This window comes from Gobio gobio (genome assembly GCF_949357685.1).
Source record: "Gobio gobio genome assembly, chromosome: 18".
NCBI lineage: Eukaryota > Metazoa > Chordata > Actinopteri > Cypriniformes > Gobionidae > Gobio > Gobio gobio.
Window position 1 is genome coordinate 25500161 of NC_137111.1, and position 18492 is coordinate 25518652.

The 18492-nt window shown below is 36.8% G+C and overlaps 2 protein-coding genes across 2 annotated transcripts; both read right to left on the bottom strand.

Annotated features, from left to right (window-relative positions):
* Nucleotides 1-415: 415 nt before the first annotated feature.
* Nucleotides 416-2277, bottom strand: rdh14a (retinol dehydrogenase 14a). The gene is made up of 2 exons (XM_079843088.1): nucleotides 1892-2277; nucleotides 416-1428 (listed from the first exon to the last, which is right to left on the bottom strand). The coding sequence occupies exons 1-2, from the start codon at nucleotides 2132-2134 to the stop codon at nucleotides 811-813; spliced, it is 861 nt and encodes a 286-aa protein (XP_079699214.1). The 5' UTR covers nucleotides 2135-2277; the 3' UTR covers nucleotides 416-810.
* Nucleotides 2278-2859: 582 nt separating this feature from the next.
* On the bottom strand, nucleotides 2860-13819 carry nt5c1ba (5'-nucleotidase, cytosolic IB a). Its single transcript, XM_079843087.1, has 6 exons — nucleotides 13615-13819; nucleotides 13209-13376; nucleotides 4896-5025; nucleotides 4394-4516; nucleotides 4087-4271; nucleotides 2860-3961 (listed from the first exon to the last, which is right to left on the bottom strand). The coding sequence occupies exons 1-6, from the start codon at nucleotides 13735-13737 to the stop codon at nucleotides 3587-3589; spliced, it is 1104 nt and encodes a 367-aa protein (XP_079699213.1). The 5' UTR covers nucleotides 13738-13819; the 3' UTR covers nucleotides 2860-3586.
* Between the last annotated feature and the right edge of the window lie 4673 nt (nucleotides 13820-18492).

The following is an 18492-nucleotide window of genomic DNA, read 5'->3' on the forward strand; positions in this document are numbered from 1 at the left end:
TCTACACAGATCACACATCATCTCGCCACAAAAAAACAAAAAATTTTGAACGCATAGTTTGCACGTTTTAACAATATAATGCATATTCAGAATAGAGATATACTTTTGATTTGTTTAATGCATCTTTATTAAGTACTGTAACTGAGAATGTCTGTCCAGTGATCTTTAGTAAAAGTAGTGCAAATCAAATGCAGTGTTAATTATCTCACTTCTGACAGCAGACAAGTGTAACAATAGAGCATGCTGCAGGATTTAGGCACCATACTGCGATCAGAAATGTTCAGTTCTATGTGCACACAAGCTCTAAGAAGGTCGCATGTAGTCTTATATTACTAATTCAGGAAAACAGGACAACTGGAACTTGAAACAGGATAACTGAAGATTAATTTAAAATATAAATATAATGATATGGTTAATTTTAAAATATATAAACACACACACACACACACACACACACACACACACACACACACACACACACACACACACACACACACACACACACACACACACACACACACACACACACACACACACACACACACACACACACACACACACACACACACACACACACACACACATTGCTGCAGAACTAACAATCTGCCAGTTGCAACTGTAAAGTTAGCATTTCAAATGCACAAGTGAATATGAATGACAAAAACAGCTCCCTCCTGTGGATGTTAGCAAGAGTACATTTTGCATGTTTTTTTGAGACAAAGTCTTTCCAAAATACTTGACTTGCAAGATTTATTTTCTGCCAGATTTGAAATAATCATGGACATGTGACTTAATGTAAGTCTGTAAGATTCAGGTTGTAATGCCCACCATCACTTCACTGATGTCCCACAGTTTCTTGGCCACCTCCTCATCTGTGGCCTTAGCTAACAGCTGTTCCTCAAGACAGTTAGCAAAGCACTTCCCTTGAACGCCCTCCACATCTTCAGAGCTGGCCAGATAGATAGAAGTCTGCGCACCCTCCTCGGGGGACTTGAAGAAGGCCCGTGAGGCCAGGTTAAACAGAGGCTTGACCAGCAGCGGGATGTGGACATGCCTGCCCAGGTTAGTCCTCACGATCCCTGGGGTGAGAGCATTTACCGCCACCCCTGTGTCCTCGAGTCTGTGTGAGAGCTCCAGTGTGAAGAGAAGATTGGCTAGTTTACTCCGTGCATAAGCGGAAGCTTTATCGTAGCTCTGCTTACTGTTTAGGTCATCAAAGTTTATTTCGCCATACTTGTAGAGTTTGGAGGACACCACAATGATGCGGCTAGGAGCGGAGCGTTTGAGGAGGTCCAACAGGAGGTTAGTGAGCAGGAAGTGACCTAGATGATTGACAGCAAACTGCATCTCAAAGCCATCTTCTGATGTGGTGTAAGGACACTGGTAGATTCCAGCATTGTTGATCAGGATGTCAATCCTTGACTCTTCCTGTTTGGAATACAACAGATATGCCAAATTGTAAATGTATTACAATGCAGTATTTCAGAACAACAAGACAAAGACACAATTTTCACAACTCTAAAACGTTTTTCTACACTAATAGCCTACCATTCTCTCATTCCTTCGCCTATTTTTCTATTCTTTATAGAAAATGTTTTTTATTTTAATTATTCACTATGCCCAGTCTACACTATAATTATTTTGATAGACAAAATGCAAGCTTTGCATTCGGAAAGCGTTTCATGCGCGCGCAGTCACGTGCACTCCAGTTCCCAAACTTCTTCTCGTGCGTGCTATCATCCACTCAAAACCCAGTGACGCTCGCTCACGCTTTGTCGGCATTGTGCACCTCTTTCTAGTCGAAAACAATTCAGTAGTACCATATTATGCGTGCCTGTGCCTTATTTACAACACATGAGTAACAAACACTGTGCTTGGTTTGGTACTGTACCTTGATTATCTCCTCGCAAAAAACTCGGACCGATTTAAGCGACGCCAGGTCCAACAGTTTGATTACTAGTTCCCCTTGCTCTGGTCCGGCCTCCTGTTGGATCTCCTGGGCTGCTTTCTCCGCCCGTTCTCGGTTTCTACATGCCATGATCACCCGGCCCTGACGCCGCAGCAGCTCCACAGCCGTGGCTTTTCCAATGCCACTGTTTGCCCCGGTCACGATAATAGTTTTACCCCGCAGCATATCGACGAATTCATCAAAATGTTTATAATAGGGAATATCTGCTTCACTGCTGATCCTTCTGGGACCATCAACAACGTCCAGTACATGAACAGGTTTGTAGGCGTAAATAATTACGCATGTGGGAAGTAACTGGAATGTTATTGAACTGCATTACCCAGAGGTCCTAGCGGGTTCAAACGCAATGCATGTATGTGTATCGCTTTATTTTCTTCTTCTTCTTCTTCTTTTTTTTTACTTACAAGCAATAAAAATACAAACCACAGGGCTTACAGTTGAACATAATAAATGAATAATTAAAAAAAAAAAATCATTCACTCTCTTAAATTACATTCAGCTTTAGCAGATAAAAAATAATTTTAAAATAATTATTTCCAAAATCTTTTTCTTTTAAATTTCCCTCCCAAAAATTCACTGTAATTTGTACATTTCCTACTACTAACATCTAAACCGTTTAATAACAGAGGTTCAGATTTTAAAACGATAGAATAATAATAATAGACCTGAAGGTACGGTGGTATAGCATTTTATAATAATATTATATTATGATTATACATATTATGCTCCAAGAGAGAATGACCACTTGTGGATAATTTGTCCAATTTGTCAAGCAAACTCACGTCTTTATGGTTAGTCCAGTCCTTATTTATCTAGGCTTATTTCTAGTCAAATCTGTGTTTTAGAACTACAAACTCATTTAAGCACAAAACATAAGCCACAAACAAAATAAGCTCACTCATTTAATTTATCATCATAATGAATAAATCCAGCATTTATAACAGTGATCAACACATTTTTTGTTTTGTGGAAAATTAAATATACTTTAGACATGTACACTTTATGGTAAACACAGAGGGGTATTACATTCTAAATGCCATATATCAACTGTTTCTCCACATGCTTGTCCTCATTTCATCATTTACTCAGGGCACAGTTCATGTGTTATTGTGGCAAGATCTGTCAGGAACAATGGTAGTGGGCCACACACTGTTAGTGAGGGGAACTGCCTGAGGATTGAGTTCAAGTGTTGAAACACAACATCAAAATGTAAATAAAAATCTGGTTATTTACAGTGGATAATAAAATCTCACACTATACATCAAATACAGACAGTTACAATGTATGTTCCCTGAGGTAGAATTAAATATTCTAAATTAAACTCTTGATTAAACATCATACCAAATCATAATGATCAAGGCATAATTGCATAAACCCATTATTCTCTAGAAAGGACTGAAGTTTGAGGTTCAACCTCACAGTGCTGTCAGATTAATACAGTACATAATCTTCTATGTAGGTCATTTTAAGCACAGTATCTTCTTTGTATTTATATTTCCAGCAATCCATTTAACGTACACCATCTGTACAGATCTAGGTTAAAAATATTCTCAGAAGCAACCAAAAATAAATAAATACGAGATGGGACTCTGATATTTGCATTTGATAATCATCAAATCATTTCATTTTTTCCTCTGCATCACTTGTTTCTATCCGTTTCCCCTTATGATACTTCTGTCCAATTCCATAGGGCACATGAGCAGCGATTGTCCCGAGCTCCTGGGCACCCTCGATGTGAAACATCTGATCATCAAAGAAGATGTGAGGCCTGATCTTCTGCAGGAGAGGCCCCTTAGGAGCCCCAGCCAAAAAGAGGGCCTCGTCTACCTCCAACCCCCAGCTCCGTAGGGTCTTCAGGACGCGGGCCCCAGCGCTGGCAGCACTTCGAGCTGTGACCAAGTAAGTGCGAATAGGGCAGTTGATTCGTTGGTTTTTTGCATAGAACTTGCGCTGGAGTTTCCCCAATGCTTCCAGAAAACATTTCAGGGGTCCCTAGAAGACAAATCAGGGATGAAGACGACTTTGCATGCACCAAACATGACAAGATGGATAAAATATTAGTATCAGAATTAATAATGAACATTAGTAGTTTTTTATGGCACCCAGTCTTCGTTTACCTGAGCAAGAGGCTTGTTCTCAAACTCTTTCTCATGCTTAAAAAAAGTGTCCAATCCGTGTTCCTTCACAATAATCTCAGACTCGTCGGAAAACAAAACAGCATCTCCGTCGAAGGCTACACGTAGCTGCGTGTCACTGAGCTCGTTCTCACTGTCACATGTGAACATTGTGGCAGCGGCTATTCCTGTGGAAATGACCATTTAAAACATATTTATGCTCAGCTTAATTACAGCAGGATTGTTTTTTTTTCTGTATTAAGATTAAAATCACAGTTAGATCACAATGCATGCATTTTTTTTTAAATACCTTCTTCAATAGCTTCTTGTACCTTCTTCGAATCTTTGGACAGGTAGATATTGGTCATGTAGGCCTTTAGATAACCAATTGGACTCTCTCCACCCGTCATGCAAAATCTCTCTATAGTTAGATCTGGAGAGAGAGAGAGAATTCATGTAATTGTTGTTTGTATAATATGCAGCTTTTTTAATGCATTAAATATGCTTTTTATGCAGTAAATATGTTTTATGTTTTTTTTTTGCAGCACACCTGTCAGACACGCCGCAAACCTTAAAAAAAAAACATGATGTAAAGCACTGGACAGTTTTTCCAGAGATGTCTTTAAGCAAATTCTGGTCTGTGTGCATTTACAATAGGTCTGTGTAGAGTTAATATATTTTAAAGAATATATTGTTGATCACCATCAAAGGCTAAATTGTAGGCTAATATATGTTGTTTGGTTGAATAGTAGCTTTAGACAATCGTGTATAGGAGTCTCTTTGTCACAGAAATCCATGTTTGCTTTTCATACCGTAGTGATTGATGCTGTTGATGAGACGGACTCCGACCTGGGCGTGATTATTAGTCATCAGCACAATATCAAACAGCTCCTCGCTGTCTGGGTATAGTTCCCTCAAACGAGCATTTACGTTCATTAGGGCCTGTTGATCAGAAAAAAACACAGTAACTATTAAAGGTGTGGCTTTGGATGCCTAAGGATATCCACGTTAATCAACACTATGTGATTTATGGTTGTTTTCTGCAATATGTGACATAAAACCGTAAAGGAAATAAACAATTACACAGAGTTCCTGGTAGAGGACACAGTAATGCTCTGTGTTTGAGTCCTGCCAACTCCCAGCAATAAAAAGGTTAAAGTCCCTCCATGCAAAGAAGTGATGGCACACATTTGTTTTCCAGCACGCTGATCTACACATTTTCCATGTGATTTGCATCAGTACTATTTTAATTTGTCCAGGAGATATAGTCATGATATAGTCCTGGGGATATAGACTATATCCTGGAGATATAGTCATGTGTCATAAAAGTTGCAAAATAATGTTTCAACCAGCTTAACTGACCAGTGCCAGGTGTGTACTAGAGTACCAGTGCTAGGAGTTGTCACTTGTCAGTGTTGGCTACATGTAATTTACATGTAATCTGGATTGCAATGGCAATTAAATATTACTTTACTGATTGTGCCATAATTTTTAACAAGCTGCCAGAGCCATTGCTAGAAACAATGCATAACTGTAGCCTACATACAGTGGACAGAATTATTGGCTCCCCTGGTAAATATAATCAAAGATCAAAATCCTTTTGATATTTTATTAAATAAAAATAACAAAAATCTAACCTTTCATCGAAGTAAAAGAACAGAAAGGAGGGGGTAAATCACATTATGAAATAAATGCTTTTCTCCAAAACACGTTGGCACCCTTTTATTAAATGCTTTTTGCAGCCTCCTTTTCACAAGATAACAGCTCTGAGTCTTCTTTTATAATGCCTGATGAGTTTGGAGAACACCTGACAAGATATCAGAGACCATTCCTCCATACAGAATCCCTCCAGATCTTTCAGATTCACAGCTCCATGTTGGTGCTTCTTCTCTTCAATTCACACCACTCATTTTCAATAGGGTTCAGGTCAGGGAACTGGGATGGTCATGGCAGAATAGGGTTGGGCGATGTCTCCTAAATTGGCAGTTGAGGATGTTTACAGTAAAACATTGTGATGGACGATCATATCGTCGTTTTTAAAAAATAAAAATATATAATTTACTATATCTGTATTTTACTATCTCTTTACATAAATACTACTTTCTACTTAGAAACGATATAATTTCGTTATTTTACTCACCCAAATAATGACTCATCCATGCGAGGTTGCACGTGAGGGGAAAAAAAGTAGCTTCCTTCCACTTAAGAAGAGTTGTGCACTTTTTATTTTAATATATCTCTTTACATAAATACTATTTTCCACTTCAAAACTATAATTTCCTTACTAACCCAGTGTTTTATATGTTAATGCTGTTTTAGGTGAATAATACCACAGGAGTGAAGCACAAAGCTTTGTTTACAAAGGAAATAAATTCGCAGCCATGAATGGATTCATACCGAACGAGAGAGGTAGGCTGAGTCCAATTTAAGATTTGTCAGCTTTTTATTCTGTTTTAACAATAGGCCTAATGTTCGTCCATTTTATCCCTCTGGACATGGACATAGGCCTACATCTCGTTTCTTTTCTCAAATCTTCACTCGCGTCACACCCATTTTCGAAGGGAATTATAAATGTTTCTTCCTTTCGTTTGTTTATAATTAAATATATTATACCCATTCACATCCTTTACTGTGGGAAAGTAGAAAAAACGCTGTAGGACGAATAGGCTACCTTTTTACTTAATTTTATTTAACACAGTTTGTACTTGTTATTAGACTTGGTAAGGTGTCAAGTTTATTTGAATAGCGCATTTCACACACACGCAATTTTACTTTCGCTTTCTCTAGCAGTGCATAATCAAACATAGCATACATCAAAAATAGATGACATTATTTGAGATGTCTTAGTTATGACAACTTGACATAAACCAATACATCATAACCTGTCAATGTCTTTGTCATGACAACTTGAAATTACCAAGACAACATAACCTGTCATAAACATGACATAGCAGATTAATTATTAAACTTAAGAAATGACTTAGCCTTATGGGTTAACATTACATTAAACTGTCATTTGGTTGGTTTTGACGTTGGCTGTCATGAGGCCATTACAATGTCATGATTTTTTTTGGGCCACTTTTTTCAGTGGTACAAGTTGAATTTGTCATTAAAAAGTTGTCAATACTCTGTCAAATTATCATGTGTCAAAGTATCATCGTGTCATGAATATTTTTCTTGACCTAAACTACAGTGGTACAAGTTGAATTTGTCAATAAAATGTCGTTAAGTGTTAATAATCTGTCAAATTATTTTATAACAGTGTCATAAATAAACTATGGCGTCATAGAGTCATTGACCCTAACCACTGGTTAGGTGTACGCCATTATGATGGTGTCTTAGCTAGACTTATCCATGATGTAATAAAGCATTTCAAGAAAATATAAATGTGTGGAAAGCTGTAATTAACTGTTTTTGCAGCAATATGGACCAAATGCTGCATGGCTTAACCCACCATTGTACTGGTTTCATTTAATTTTGGGTGAATCAGTCTCCAAATGCAATAAAATATAATTTTATCCATTTTAATTACTATTATTATTGGATGATTGATCTTATTTCTCGAACACCTATTCATATTTTTAAGACATTTGAAATCGTCTATTATCTGACCTTCTGTTGAAGCTGGTGGAGGAAACGTTTTTTTGTATCATGTCATGATTATGAAGGTGTTATGCCAGTTTTATGAACACCCCTTCAAGTAAAGTGTTACCCAGTAGGGTAAAATAGCATATATGCATTAGTTATACTCAAAATTAGATTTACAGAGCAATCCCTACAAAGTTTTTAGTTTAACTAAAGAAGAGGATTTTGTGTGCGTCACACTCACAACAAGACTCGCAATGGGGGGCGTGGCATCACGATGGGGGGGCTCCATCGTGATGTCAGTCAGCCATCACCGGCACAACACTATGGCAGAAGCTTCATTTTGTGCTCAGTGACACAATTGTGTGTTGATTTTGATGTTTGTTTTGGATTGTTGTCCTAATGGAAGATCCAACCACGGCCCATTATTAGATTTCTAGCAGAGGCCGTCAGGTTTTGAGTTTTTATCTTTTATTTGCTAGAATCCATGAAACCATGTACTGTATCTGAACAAGATGATCCAGCAAAAAATAGGCCCACAACATTAAAAATCTAGCAGTATATTTAACCGAGGGCATGGGGTACTTTTTATCCCTGTTAGCACCAAACCCATCTGGTGGGTTTGCTGCCAAAAATATCTTTTTTTATAGCTTCATCTGACCATAGAACCAGGTCCCGTATGAAGTTCCAGTCGTGTCTCACAACTGAATATGCTGGAGTTTGTTTCTGGATGAGCAAGAAGGATTTTTCTTGAATCCCTCCCAAACAACATGTGGTGATGTAGGGGTTGTTTGATTGTTTTTTTTTTAAGGCTTTCTGACCCCAATACTTAACTAATCTCTGCAATTCTCCATCTGTGATCCTTGGAGAGTCTGTGGCCACTCAAACACTGCTCCTCTCCGTGCATTAGGACGATAGACACACGTCCTCTTCCAGGCAGATTCGTAACATCTTTAGTTGATTGGAATTTCTTAATTAATGCCCTGATGATGGAAATGGGAATTTTAAATGCTTTTGCTATTTTACAGCCACTTTATATTTTGTGAAGCTCAACAATCTGATGCTGCACATCAGAACTATATTCTTTGGTTTTACTCATTGTGATGAATGATTAATGGAATTTGGCCTTTGTGTTTCCTCATATTTATACTCCTGTGAAACAAGAAGTCATAGCTAGACAATTTCATGTTCCTAGTCACCCTGGTGTGTTAAATGTAAATATTAATGGGAATATTTATACTTTTTACTAAAAAATTCTAGGGGTACCAATAATTGTGGCCAACATGTTTTGGAGAAAAACATTTTATTTGTGATTTCCCCCCGACTTTTCATTCTTTTACTTCAATGAAAGGTTTGTTTTTTGCCAATTTTTTTAATGATAGATCAAAAGGATCAACAATGCAGATTTCTTTTTACAGACATCTTTGATCATATTTACCAGGGGTGCCAATCATTCTGACCACAACTGTATATAATATATATTCTAGTGTGTTAACTAATCTAAATGTTTACTAGTTTGCTAGTCTAACTACTTTAATGAGCTTAATGTTGAAAAGGACATTATGCCATAACCATGACTTGAACATTGGGGGGGACCAATTTTGTTATTTTTGTAAAGCATAAAGAAACAGAATGGTGAACAAAATTCTAGGTCTAATTCTAGTTGGGAAATAATAATTTTGGGACTATTTGCAAATAATAGTTGCATTAATTTGCGTCAAATATATTGTGTCTCAGGATTCTTCCCGTTAGTGAATAAATACATAGATCCGCTATTTACATTAGTCTGGTGGTAGAATTTTTGTAAACCATGTCAAAGGTTACAGGTTCTAGTCCACCCTCATATAGTTTTTTTTCTTTATTAAAATCAAAGATGTTCAATGATTGTTAATTAAGAGCATGAACACGTTTGTGTGCATTTTGTTTTATGATTTCACCGGAAAGAATAGATATCCCCGTAATGACCATAGACTGTAAAATAATATGGACATAGTGTCTGTGAAGTCACTCATATGATTCTGAAGAGCAGTTTTGAAGTGTAAAGTAGGGACGAGCTGGCCATTGCCATCTTTGCAGAGCGTCATCGCGCGTCACTCCCGTATAGCAGAGGTGGAAAGTAACGAATTACATTTACTCGCGTTACTGTAATTAACAGTAGTTTTTCTGTGTACTTCTACTTTTTTAAGTAGTTTAAAAAATATGTAATTTTACTTTTACTTAAGTATATTAGGGATGAAACGGTATGGAAATTTAACATCACGATTATAGTGACCCAAATTATCACGGTTATCAATATTATCACGGTTTTGTTCAAGTTTTACATTTGAAAATCAACAAACAAACTAAAGCAGCTCTATGCACTTTTTTAAGCAAGATTCTGTGGGATTTTCTTCCTTATAATGGCCGTCGTCAATAGCAACGCATAAATAATAATAATTTCTCGTAAATATAATCTCTAATATTATCTCTGTAAATATATTCTCAAGCAATATTCTCATCAGTGTTCAGCAATGATGCATTTAAATCTAGCATGTTTTGTGTAAGAGCCCAAACAGTATCCTAGAGAAATAATGCATATCCATATTTCCATATGATTTGACAGTTTATTTTATTAAATATCAAAATGACTGCATCATACCTGACACCTAGATGATCACTTTACAGCCAGTTTTATGGCTTTCATTCTCTTCAAATGCTATTAAAGTTTCAAACGTGTATAACGTTACCAATGTTGTGTGTAACTTTAGAGACGGCCCCTAAATTCACCAACTTTATGCCAGTCACATCAGATGCGCTGTGGTTCTGCTGTGTTTGTTTGAAACTATTTTCGCTGCTGAAATAGAACAAAAACAGTCAACCTCTGTATGATGAGTGAATCTCTTGCGTACATCACACACACATCTGCTTTTAGTGTAGATTTCAGCGTGTGAGCGGCGCGCGCTCTGAACAAAATTCCGGATAATCTGAACGCCTCTGATTATGAGACATTGCATTCATAAACTCAATATAAACACGTGTGAGTGGTTATAATGCTCAACGCGATTATAACAGATGGCTTTTGAGAAGACTATAATAAGTTCAACAGCAGAGTGGCTAGTGTGCAGCCGAAATAACGTTTACTTACACCCGCAAACGGCGGTTGTTAATGTCAAGCCCTGATTATTATCCCTTAAATGTCACCTTAGTCTTGTCTGAACTTGTTCGTTCGCTTCACGTTATTATTTCCCAGACGTAGTTTTGGTATTGAGGTCAAAGTCCACTTGCCTTGCGTTCGTAGTTTTGAAGTGTTTCCCTCTATTACAGCGACTTTATTCTGGCATGTTCTGCAGACAGGGTGACCATCTTCGATTAAGTTTCCCTCAGGACTTTTGTAAAAGCCAAAATATGACAACGCCTCAGATTTGGTCCTTTTAGAAGTCTGAAAAATCTCCCGGCGCTGTCACTGCCTTCTGCCATTTCTTCTCATTCAGAAAACAGCAGTGCGCGCAACAGACTGACGCTGACTGGACAAGATTTACCACGAGTTTTAAAATCGTGATAATCACATGCGGTTTTAATGATAATTAAATTTTATACGATATTACTAACCGTCACTAAATTTTACCGTGGTTTATCGTGAAACCGGTAATCGTTTCATCCCTAAAGTATATCTTGTTTTAAGTATTGTACTTCGCTACATTTTAAACCACATCCGTTACTGAGTAAAATAAATAAATAATACGAAAGTGGGGAAAAAGCGATCCGGAAACGACTGCATTGAATTGAAGGGTGGGAGAACGCGCAAAATTACATAAAGATGGAGACGGACACGACATGTCAGTGATGCAGATCCAGCTGAAAGCGAAACGCCGTCGTGAACCACTAGTTAGTATGGGAATAGCCTACTTTGGATATAGAAATAAATAACGAGGCGTTGTCCTGGAGGATAGGCTATCAAAGTTACAAAAAATGTTGATGCAAATGAGGAAAAGCATAGAACATGTTCGGGAACATCCCTCTGTGTAGATAAAGGTATGTTTTTAACTTAAGGCCGAGTGATTTCTGTGATGCCGAGGGAATCCCGGAATCCAGTCACGACAATTAATTTACAGTATAACGCAGATATCACGTAAAACAAGCAAACTGATGGATGAATGAATACATCGACGGTAGAGCTGTACAATAAATCAAATCGCGACATGGTCTGTGAATATTAAAGCAAAACACTGCTATATAAATAAATGATCTGCTTGTTCTGTCTCTGTGATGAGCAGCGCCGTTTCGTCTACTACATAGGCTACTCAAGTATGCGATGCTCGTGGTGTTTTAACGTCTCACAAACCATATTTGGACATGAACACATGAACATTTTAAAATCAAATACAGTCAAATACACTCTGAAACAGGTTTTAACAGAAGCAGCTCTTCACTAAAACCCATCAAAATAAACGTTTTTGAAAATCTCTGTTTTGCAGCACTTTGCCAAAAATAAAAGGATAAAAGTTTGTTACATTTCATTTAATTACCACCGTTTTGGTCATATATTTGTAAAAAAAATCATAAAAAGAAAATTCATAGGATTCTTAAACATTTTAATAATTTAATGATAAAAATAAGTTGTTAATCTATTCTAATTCATAACCATTTATTGAATTTGGTTGATTAGACATGTTTTATTGAAATTTTAATAAACAAAACAAATGGTTTCAAGTTTGTTATAATAAAGAATTTGAATAAAAAAATTTGTTCAACAAAACAAAACACAAAGTTTTCATTAATTTAATGGCAATTTAACAGGTGATAATAATAACCATAATTTAATAATACAGTTTATTTATTAAATAATTTTTTAATACCGTGATGCTGTGAAACTCTGATGTTTTCATATCGTGAAAATCTCATTCTACCACAACCCTACACAGGAGACTCCCCACCCCTGCTGTTAAAAAAGTAACTCAGTAACTTTTAAATGAACTACTTTTTACTTTTACTTGAGTACATTTTTAGACCGGTACTTTTACTTGTACTTAAGTAAAATTTCATTGAAGTAATAGTACTTGAGTAGAATATTTTGTTACTCTTTCCACCTCTGCCGGATAGTAGGAAATGGGCAAACAGGCGGGACGTGGGCAGACGCGATGACTAATAGACAGCAGATAAATGGGACCTGTCACCTGGGGGCAGACTTGTCCCCCTCAATGTCTATGGTGGTTAAGGCCCTGACATTATTTGAAGCTTTTTAAAATGTTTAGTAAAGTCATTTAAGGCATATTGTCTTCTTTACTCATTTTAGTACTGTAGAAATAAAGGAGTTAGATAAAAGGTAATTCGATTAGATTTAGATTACCTTATCTACATAGATATATTACTTAATCATGTCACTTACTTAGTCATGTCATTTGTAACAATACCAAATTATATTTCTAGAGAAATACCTAGGTGTTGTGAATTTGAAGGTTGTTACGAGATGCCGTTAAGTGCAGCTCATGTTCCTGACAGGTGCTGATGGAGGTAAAGTGAGTGTTATTATAAGACACTTATGCATTGTGTTCTGTTGTTACCTTAACGAAAGGGAACGAGACCCCTGGGGTAAAAGGCTGATCCTCGAGCTCCAGCTGGTGCGCGACGTACCTCTCCAGCCCCTCCTCTTCAAACACCTTCCTTTCCTTCACCATGTTAAACAGCGTGCGCGAGGACACCGCAATGGTTACTGCGTTGCTGGGTTTGGGCTGGAAATCAAAAGCAGACAAATGTTTACAACATCTGTGGCTGACAAACAACATTTGTGTGCAGCGCTGCTGTCACGGGCAAAATGACACAGCAAGCGAATTACGCGACGCACTAATGCGCTCACTTTCTTTGATTGTAATATACTTGTTGTCTAGTTTGTCGCGTCGCTATAGATTGGGTATGGGATGGGGAGACGCTGCTGTCATTCGCAGCTTGTTTACGCAAACAATCGCTTACCGGACGTGGCTTCTTCGCTGTTTTCGCGTTGTCAAATAATGCTTTGACAGCTGCCCAGTCTTTTTCTTCGCTGTTATGGGAGTTGGACTCTCCTCCTCTCTCAGTGCCATCATGTTTGCTCATATTGTTTTAGATGGATTGTTGTGCCCTGTCCTGCGTCCCTTCGCTGCGGTTCCTGAGAGTTCCTCTGAATCCTCTCGGCATCAGCACGACGCAGTGACGTCACCAGTCCTGGGCAAGTGTCTCGCATAACGATCTAACAATCGATTATTGCGATTTGATCATATTTTTCAGTCAATATAAATCATGAAAGCAAAATTAATGATGAACAATAAAAATAATAAGTCGTTGTAAATGCACTGCTGCATATTAATTCCTTTTTTGTCATTAGGGCAGGCCTACATAATTTAAGCTTAACACTTTTGTTTTAGTTACTGTTAACACACGCACACACACACAAAAATCTTAGTAAAGAGTAAAACTTGTGTATGAGTAGGAACTATTTAGAAAGAAGCTAAAAGTGGCACTTAAGTCAGTGTGAACTACAATGATGTCAACCCAAAAATGGAAGGCTCAAGGCAGCATGATACCAATAATTTAATGTCAAGTCAAGTCAACTTGATCTATATAGCGCTTTTTACAATGCAGATTGTTTCAAAGCAGCTTCACAGTTTTAAACAGGAAAATAATGCAACAGAATTTTATTCGGCCGTACAGCCGCTCCGGAGAAAATGGTGATGTCATCTAGCTAATTTCAATTATCATACAGTGACAATGTGGGCATTAGATGAATTAGATCAGTAATTTAGTTTAGGCCTATATGGTTAATTTAGTGTACTAATTAGTTTTATTGAGCAAGCCAAGCCAAAAGTGACAGTGGCAAGGAAACCAATACCCCATCAGGTGACCTAATGGAGAAAAATAAACCTTGGGAGAAACCAGGCTCAGTCGGGGTGCCAGTTCTCCTCTGGCCAATTAACAAACAGCGTATGATTATTATTCTGCCAACTTTACAGGACAGGGGTCATATTAGATCGGATGAGCGATTGATCGATTCATATTAGATTAATCGGTCATATTAGATTGGAATATTAAAAAGATCGGAGGCAACATGTCAGAGACGGGTTAATTGAGGATGCTGTAGTGATTAAAATTTTATTAAATTGCAATATTCGAAAAATCGGAGTCATCATGCCGGAGACTGGTTTATTGAGGATGCTATATTGATTAAACAATTATTAAATTGCAATATTCGAAAGATCTGAGCCGTTAGGCCGGAGACGGGTTTATTGAGGATTATGTAACTATAATACAATTATTTAAGACATTTATTTTGATATATACACTCACCTAAAGGATTATCAGGAACACATGTTCAATTTCTTATTAATGCAATTATCTAATCAACCAATCACATGGCAGTTGCTTCAATGTATTTAGGGGTGTGGTCCTGGTCAAGACAATCTCCTGAACTCCAAACTTAATGTCAGAATGGGAAAGAAAGGTGATTTAAGCAATTTTGAGCGTGGCATGGTTGTTGGTGCCAAACGGGCCTTGCTGGTTAAATGTTTCATTCGTTTTAATATGCGCTGAGCTCGAGCACTAAAAGCCTATCAAACACTTACTGCGCTAATATTGTCAAATACACACAAGGTTAACATAAACACATTCGGTTATGTCTAAAGTGAAAGTAAAATCGCATCTGTCTGTATATTAGATGTGTAGAGTTCTTAAATTGACAGTAGCGCAGCCTAGTGAACATGCTTAAAGGGACAGTTCACCTCTAAAATAATGTCATTATTTCCTCACTCTAATGTTGTTCCAAACTTGTATTCATTTCTTCTGTTGAACACAGACAGTTGAATACCATACAGCTGATGGTAGCCACTGACATCCATATTATTATTTCTTACAATGGGGACCAGCAACTGGTTGGTTTCCAACATTATTCAAAATATATTTTATGTCCACCAGAAGAAAGAACTTTATTCAGGTTTAAAATAACTTGAGCGCGAATAATAGATGACAGAATTTTCATTTTTGAGTGAACTATCCCTTTAATGTTAATAAAACAACAAAAGACAAAGAGAAAATCACTCACTGCTCTTGACTGAAAAACTTTAATACAGTAGCTTTAATAAGAATCAATGATTATTTTATAGTGAAGTCTATGTAGTTTTAATTTTATATTTATTCATTCAATCTCATACTTAAATGCTAATTTACAGCTTTGAGCTACCAGTATAAATCTCTATATACATTTATTTTATATTATACAATACACTAGGAATGTGTACAAGGGTTTTTGAAGTAAAATAGATTTTTTATTTTTTGAGTATTGCAATTACATTTTTATTTTTTCTCCTTAACCTCTTTCTGTTCCTGTCGCCTAAGAATAGAATGGCAAAAAAACTGATGTGACTAGCCATCAGAACCGAACGGAAAACCGTGGTTAAAAAAAGAGGTATGTATTGAACCCTGGACTAACTGTATTGTTGCATCCTTAATTTGGGAAGCACACCCTGAAGAAGGCTGTCTGTGCCGGTACGAGTGGGTTGTGCCCCCCATGTCTTTTAAATGTTCTATTATGAAATAGCCAGTAAAATAAAGGCTTTTTAATATTTTGAAGAAGAGTGCCTTGGATTTTCCTTTTTTCCACATGCATACAATCAACATTATTGGGCGAACTCAAATGAAAGTGTTCCCACATTTCAGAACCATGACAAAGTCTCGCAACAATAAACTAGCGCAATACAACAGTTCTAAGTCGCGCTTTTTGAATCAGAGTCCGAAGTGAGTGTGTGTGAAACGAAGCTTCAGACGTCATTGGTCACATGATTTTGATAGAACGAATCAAGCATCGATACAAAGCTTCACTGAAAATAGTTTTTTTTTGACACAAGCTTCGGAGCTTTGGTATCACTGTTAACATCACTACATTTGGTCAGTTCTTGCATTCCCTGGGAATCTAACCCATGACCTTGGCGTTGCTAGCGCCAAGCTGTATTGTTTGAGCTACAGGAAAGCTTACTGTATGTAGACTGCTGCTCAGCTGCATTTTACCTGTCGCAAAAAAGTCATTATTACTTTAATTTCTGCATGAGCATTGATTTGTAGAGAGGGATAAGTAAATTTTTTTATACAAAAATAATACTTTGACGATCAAGCTGGTGTCATTTTATCAACTCCTGGTCATCTTATTAGTCCAATACATTATATCTTTGTTGGAAAGTGTGTGGTCTCCTCCTCTCTGCTGCCATCTTGTAACTGCTAACTAGGTTAGGATACCTCTGTCTAGGATACCACTTAAATAATTTAGGAGCTGAGACATAGTCTTACAGTATTGTTCATTTGGGAGCCACACTTGTTGTCCGCAGTCAAAAGTGACTGAACACCTGAAATGTAACTTTTTTTAATTATCAGTAAAATCAATGTAATCAAATTTTGTTCAATTATATTTTTTATTTTGTATTTTGAGAGAAGTTGATGTTACTAATTACTTTTTATGCAATAACTGTGATCAGTTTTTACCATTTGAAAATAATACTACATTTTTGTTTTCTACTTTTCAAAAATTATTTTTCAATTAAAGCTGTATTTCATGTTACAATAGAGTTAAGGCCTTTCAAATCTAATTTTCAAAGGCAGATAGTGTCATCTGGTGGGAGGAAAAAAGAAAAACATCTGTAATGCCATGGTGTAACCTTTAGATTTCTATATAGCTTTGTATAAAGAGGTAAATGCTATAGTCGTTTTTAGACATATACATTTACTTGTATTACTTTGTGGATTTGGGGCTGTATATTTAGACATTCTAAAAGATTTTTTGTTTGAAATGTTGATTTGAAGTGTCACTTTTCCCATTAATTGTAATACAGTTAAACCTGAACACATGAAATACATTTAGTTACATAACATCAACATTCAATAAAAAAAATTACAAATTCAAAAAGGAATTCTTTATCGGAGCTTAATCAATCTGGGTCTGATATGTTTTCAATCTCTTATTTGAGTCTTCTGGCTCAATGTTGGCATTTTATTACAGCCACACCAGTTTATTTTGTGTAGTGTGTGTTTGAATTGGTGTGTCTGTTTTGTACGCTTGACGTTTTAGACTGTAACCCCTTCCTTGCTGCCCCTTTTTTACTGCATTGTGGCTGAATTATTGGTTTTATTTTATGAATTAGCAAAAACTTGCTTTGTTACAGTCCCACCAGTTCATATATGTTTGGAGGTGTGGTGGGTAGAGTGATCTATTTAGGCACTCTTGATATTTTAGAGTGTCACCCTTCATTATTATGTGCTTTTTTTCTGCATCGTGGCTGATTTGTTGATTATACCCCCAAAAAATGCTTTCTTTTTCATATTTTCTGTATTTCCCATTCATGTCCTATATGGCGGTCATTTCTGATCATGAACAACACAAGTGTGACAATTTTTTTTTAAAATACTAGAAGTACCTACATTCACCAATTGCCCACTTTTCTCACTGCAGCACTTGATTTATGTAATGGTATTGCTGTCTTTTGCCTAATTCCACAGATTTCCCCCCAAAACCGGCTTGGAAGATGCAGAAAAAGCCAGTCTTAGACTATTTAGAAGTAATGTTGGGGATAACACATTACAAGTAACACTAGTATGCAAACATGCAGTAATTAAATATGTTAAATAACACAAATATACTTTATGTATTTAATCTCACATTATTTTGTCATGCGTTCAATTTTTCTGCAATCCAGAATGGCAGCACAGTTGAAAGGTTTGAGCTGTGCTCTGTACTGTATTGGCGTGAATCTACATTTCCTTAATTTCTTTCATTTTTCCATTTAATTTCATCTATTCATTTCACTTTTGGTGCGAACGGGCCTTTGCATTTGC